Here is a 5,509-nt window from a genome sequence, read left to right on the forward strand (position 1 = left end):
TTTCTCCTTTTTCTTATAAAATTATATCAAATAATGTTAATCAAAATTATAACTTTATTTAAAATTAGATGTATATATGATTTAACAATGATAACAAATTTAACTCGCTTTAATATACATTTTGTATTGAAAAAATGATAAGAAGGAATATCTACTAAAGGGTGATAGGTATCAGGAGGGTATCGATTCATATTTTAAACTATACACTAGTTAAAGAGAATTGAATAAAATAAAAAAAATATATATATGTAGGTATTCCATTAGTAATAATAAACAGATTAAAAAATAAATAATAATAAAATATTTGTGACTAAGCAACCAAGGTAAATAGATTAAAGTTAGGCAAAACTAAAGCAAACCATTGAATCTATTCATAACTATATATGATATTTATATTTAACCAATAAGTTCCGAACAAAGCTTTCCTCCCATATGTGTATGGCAAAGCAAGTCTTCAATAGATCCCTGCTCCTCTCTCACTGCTCCGCCGCGTTACTCAAGTAGAAAGACTACAGAGACTGAGTGGATTGCACTAGACCCCTTATAAAACAGGAATGAAATATCTATTATGAACTCTCTTTCCATTCTCTTTTGATTATCATACGTATTTTAATTTAACAATTCAGTTTATTATTGTCTGTTGATTATTAAGTATTTTATTACTTATTTTGAGTTCATATAATTATATAATCCTACAGACAAGTCAGTTTTTAAAATTAAATATAAAATTGTAATTTTTCATTTTCATGATAAAGTTATCATTAGTAAATCAATTCGCGAAAGTTTTTATGTAATATGTTTTACGATCAAGTGCCTCAATTGTATAAATAAAGAACAAAATAATCTAAAATATTGCAGGAAATAATAATTTTATATATTTTCAGTTTCAAGATGAAGTTAGCATTTGTACTTTGTTTCACATTGACACTGGCGCTGTCGGCGCTTTCCTTACCTTTTGATCAAAGTGAGGACGAAGAATGGAACGCTTACAAGGTAACATGTGATATGGACTACCATTTCATTTATAAATATCACTTTATTGAGACATTAAATAGACAACATAATAAATCCTTCAATATCATTAACTAAAAATAAATTTATCTGTTGAATTAGATCAAATATGGAAAAAGCTACGCTACGAAAGAAGAGGATCAGTTGAGGAAGAATATTTATTTTGATAATAAGCACCGCATCGTAAAACATAATAATTTGCACGCCAACGGAATCAAGACTTACAAACTAGGAGTTAATAAATTCGCTGATATGGTTAGCATTAAGTATTTATTTAGCATTACCATTATCATTATATCGTCAATATCCTTATGACTGGCAATTGTTTTATTGTTTTTAGACGTCAACAGAGTTCAGTAAGTTCATGAAAGGTTATAAAGGAGACAAAAAACAGTCCGGAGAACTTTACGTTCCCCCAGCGAACGAGAACTTGCCGAGCAGTGTAGATTGGAGGCAGAAAGGCGCAGTCACAGGTATCAAAGATCAGGGGCACTGTGGATCCTGCTGGGCGTTCTCTGCTGTGAGTTTTTACATCAGGTTTTATTTTAGTATTCTGTCTACTATCAGAATCCTTTACATTTTATGGCATATACATAATTCCATCTCTTTACCCACAGACTGGTTCCATCGAAGGTCAACATTTCTTGAAAACTGGCAAACTCGTATCTCTCAGTGAACAGAACTTAATGGACTGCTCCACAGCAGAAGGAAACGAATCTTGTCACGGCGGTGTGATGGAATATGCATTCGAATATGTTAAGAAAAATAATGGAATCGACACAGAAGAATCCTACCCCTACACCGCCAAGGTATTTTTCTTTAATTACAGCTTATTCATACTTATTTTCTATAATTATTTATGGACTTTTTGATTTCCCAGGATAGTACAATATGTAAATTTAATAATGCAACAGTTGGAGCCACCGTTAGTGGATACAAAGACATCCAGACCGGTAGTGAATCAGCTCTACAATCAGCGGTAGCCAACGTGGGACCTATATCTGTGTCAATCGACGCAAGTGTCGACTCCTTCCACCTTTATGAATCAGGCAAGGATATTATTATACTTTATGATATGGGTGAAAAATCCTATAGGTCACCATCATATCACAGAAATACTAAAGAAAGTAATTTAAAGACATTATATATCAATGTATTTTAAATTACTTTATTCTATTACTACTTTCCACAGGAATCTACTACGAGGAAGACTGCGGCACTCAAGATGTAAACCATGGTGTCCTTGCAATAGGTTACGGTTCCGAAAACGGCAAAGACTACTGGCTGGTGAAGAACTCTTGGGGTGAGGATTGGGGTATCAGTGGCTACGTCAAAATGACAAGGAACAAGAATAACAACTGTGGCATTGCTACACAGGCTACCTACCCATTGGTCTGATTGTGTTTATAATAACGTCATAATAACTATCATATATATATTTCATTTATAAATGTTTATTATGGATCATAAATATACTCATTTAATGAATTATAATGATCTTATTGAAATTGAAATGATGAGCCTTAATCAACAACTTAAAACCATAATAATTCCCAAATTTTATTAATCTATTATTAGAAAATATTGTGGTATGATGTAAATAACATAATTAAATTTTTTGAAGAAGTTAATGAATGGTTAGCAATGATTAAAACTGAGTTTAAATAATAATTCTAGATTCATTCATTAATACGATATCTTAGCTTTATCTAGAATAAAATGTTTTATGGTTTTTCAAAATTGAAAGTAGTACTAAGTAAATTTCAATTAACTTAACAAGTAATGCAATTAAAAGATCTCTCTTTTACGAAAAATAGAACTTATATTTTTTATTGAACAAATTTAGGTATAGATTCTGGATTTATTTGAATCCACGATCATTGAAGAACCTTTAATTGGCTAAAAGATAACCTTTAATTGTATTTTTTGTAATGCTAGAAGATATGTACAACTGTTAAGTATGTCATCAAAATGTTCTAAAAAAAAACAAACATAAATATGTTGGGATAGGTTAAGAAAATTAATTACTACTTAGCTACAAATCAATTGATCCATTTTTATCATTTAGCTCCGAAGGTTCAACAAAAAATACTGATGGAGCAGTAGTTAACCTCATAGCTGGCTATTAAAAGAAATAATATACTACTCAACATCTCAAGTGCTACACATAAAAAAAACAAAACGTAATATTGTTTGCCCTCCTCCTGATTGTTAATTATCCACTCATTGTTAGTGGGATTGAAACTATTAGAAATCTATTATCGATATGCGTCAGGCGACATTTGACCGTTAAATCTAAATGACTTTTTTTTTTACTTTCAGAAAAAGTGTTAGGGCACCAAAATAAGATAATAAACGAAGTCGATTTTACCTTAATAAGCTTACATTTTTTTTAAAATTGTCAAAACTAAAGGAATAAGTGTTGAACAGATATGAATAACCATGTGAATGTGTAAGTTAGTTATATGGAGCGTAGATTAGCAGTTTAGTGTGAATGGAAATAAGTAGAGCAGAATTAGGTAACTTTTTTTGGTTTACCCCCATTATGGCTATTTCTGACAGTGTTATCGTATGGATTACCATCATATTTCAGGCAGAGTTTAAGGCCTGAGTTATTTTATTCCGTGGGGCCGCCACGAAATAAATATGAACCGGCCCAGGCCGAAATCGGACCGACGCTGATGAAGTTGCGAGGTCGGCTACAGGTGTTTAGGGTACAAAGTCATCAAGTAATTATGCTAATGCTACGTCTTGTGCTCGTAGGATAAGTATTGTCTTTTTAGACTTTCCAATGAAATTTTCATTGGCTATTAGAATTGAGAAGAAATATTTAGATCTTCGAGTTTTCGTTCGCACAAAAACTTCCGTATTCCAGTCCCAAGCATGAGCAACACCAATTGAAGTCGGTCCATAATCATGTCACTCGGGTGTTGTATTAGGCGAAATGGACAAACCAAGCCTTATAAAAGGCATAGGGCAGACTCGAAACAAGACATCCCGTATAGCCATGCTTTCGGTGGAGGATAGGTCAAAGTTAATGATATATTTCTTTAACCAGAGTGTTGCGTTTGCTTGGGTTCGGGAATGAGATTTTCACTGGTCTAAATTTTCTGAGCGACATTTTTCTATATGTAGTTCTAACCCTAACCAAGAAATTAGTAAAACTTAGGATTACATTGCAAAAAAGATTGTTCTCAAGGACTTGTCTGCTCTGCCACCAAACTGGGATCCCATAGAGTACGTCTGGTTTTATCTAAAGAGGGAGATTACATACTGAGAAATATAATGAATACAAAAATATTAAAAAAAAAAATATATGAAATAATGTCTGATGACGTTCTTGAGAGCATGCAATGGAGAGTAAAAGCTGTTATTCAGAATAAGTGAGGTTTTACATTAAAGAGTTCATACAGTTGAAAACAAAATTTGTTTCAAATTAATCTGAAAATAACTTTTAGAAGTTGTATAATTTGTTTTCATCCTTAAAAAAAAATTAAGAATTTTTAGAATCGATTGAATCTTTATTTTTTTATTATATATTGCTCACAATACGTAGCGATTTGAAGATTAATAATTTTATAATAGATTGTAGGAAAATAGTCCTGGTGGCAGTTCATAAAGGTAAAAAATAGTAAAAAAAAACTATTTATTGTTAACCAACGTTTTGCCCCAAGACCAACGTTTTGTCAGAGATTCATCATGGCTTAATGACAACAAGTTACAAACATATTAAAATATAATAAAACAATTAGAATATAAATGGAAAGAGTATAAAAAGTTGTAAAAAACAAAACAGTAAGTTTGTGCTATTTAATTATAGATTAATACAATACTAATTAGTAAAAAAAAAAAATTAAGTAAAAAAAATAAAAAAAACTGTCTGCGGAAATAAATTCCTATTTCTTCTAAGAGATGTTCTTGTATGTCTTCTTAAACACACTAGTGGATGGTACTTAGACTTTGAGAGTGAGTAATTAGGTTACTGTTCTATTTCTCTTCGGTTATTGACATACATAGGTATGGGGAGATTATATGAACAATAGAATTGTAATTTCATTACGTTCTTAATGAAACTCTCAGTTCTTTAATAACAGTTTGGTGGTTCATTCTGAATAAAAATGTTTACAGTGGTGAACATTTTGATATGTATGAGAGGTACCAGCTGGAGTTTTTTAACTTAAAATAATTCCTTTTGTCGGCATGCAAAAAGTACCGCCGGACCTAGGCAAGTAATGTACAAAGACATATAGATAACAGAGGGTAGGTACCCTCTGGGAACCATTAACCGTCTAGGCAGAGCCATTAGCGCACACGGGACTAGTTTAGACATTAGAAAGTACAAAGAAATAGCCGCCGTAATGGATAACAAATAAACACCACTTATCTCAAACGGGCCTCTCTAAAAACCTCTGGGGCTCATTAACCGTCTAGGCAGAGCCATTATCGTGCGCCAGTTTAGACATTAGAAAGTACAAAGAAATAGCCGCCGTAATGGATA

The 5,509-nt window shown here is 31.9% G+C and overlaps 1 protein-coding gene across 1 annotated transcript; it reads left to right on the top strand.

Moving 5' to 3' along the window:
- The first annotated feature begins 865 nt into the window (after positions 1 to 865).
- LOC136795004 (procathepsin L-like) lies at positions 866 to 2,525 on the top strand. Its single transcript, XM_014418067.2, has 6 exons — positions 866 to 993; positions 1,114 to 1,266; positions 1,352 to 1,531; positions 1,629 to 1,820; positions 1,892 to 2,060; positions 2,204 to 2,525. The coding sequence occupies exons 1-6, from the start codon at positions 892 to 894 to the stop codon at positions 2,407 to 2,409; spliced, it is 1,002 nt and encodes a 333-aa protein (XP_014273553.1). The 5' UTR covers positions 866 to 891; the 3' UTR covers positions 2,410 to 2,525.
- The last annotated feature ends 2,984 nt before the right edge of the window (positions 2,526 to 5,509 follow it).

This window comes from Halyomorpha halys, unplaced genomic scaffold (genome assembly GCF_000696795.3).
Source record: "Halyomorpha halys isolate HHAL.00 unplaced genomic scaffold, Hhal_1.1 Scaffold177.1, whole genome shotgun sequence".
NCBI classification, from domain to species: Eukaryota; Metazoa; Arthropoda; class Insecta; order Hemiptera; family Pentatomidae; genus Halyomorpha; species Halyomorpha halys.

What these genes read in the sequence shown, in the direction of transcription:
- LOC136795004 (XM_014418067.2), top strand. Translation starts at nt 892, where the DNA reads ATGAAGTTAGCATTTGTACTTTGTTTCACATTGACACTGGCGCTGTCG. An exon ending in AAGAATGGAACGCTTACAAG is followed by an intron (nt 994 to 1,113) that starts GTAACATGTGAT and finishes CTGTTGAATTAG; the next exon opens with ATCAAATATGGAAAAAGCTA. An exon ending in TTAATAAATTCGCTGATATG is followed by an intron (nt 1,267 to 1,351) that starts GTTAGCATTAAG and finishes TATTGTTTTTAG; the next exon opens with ACGTCAACAGAGTTCAGTAA.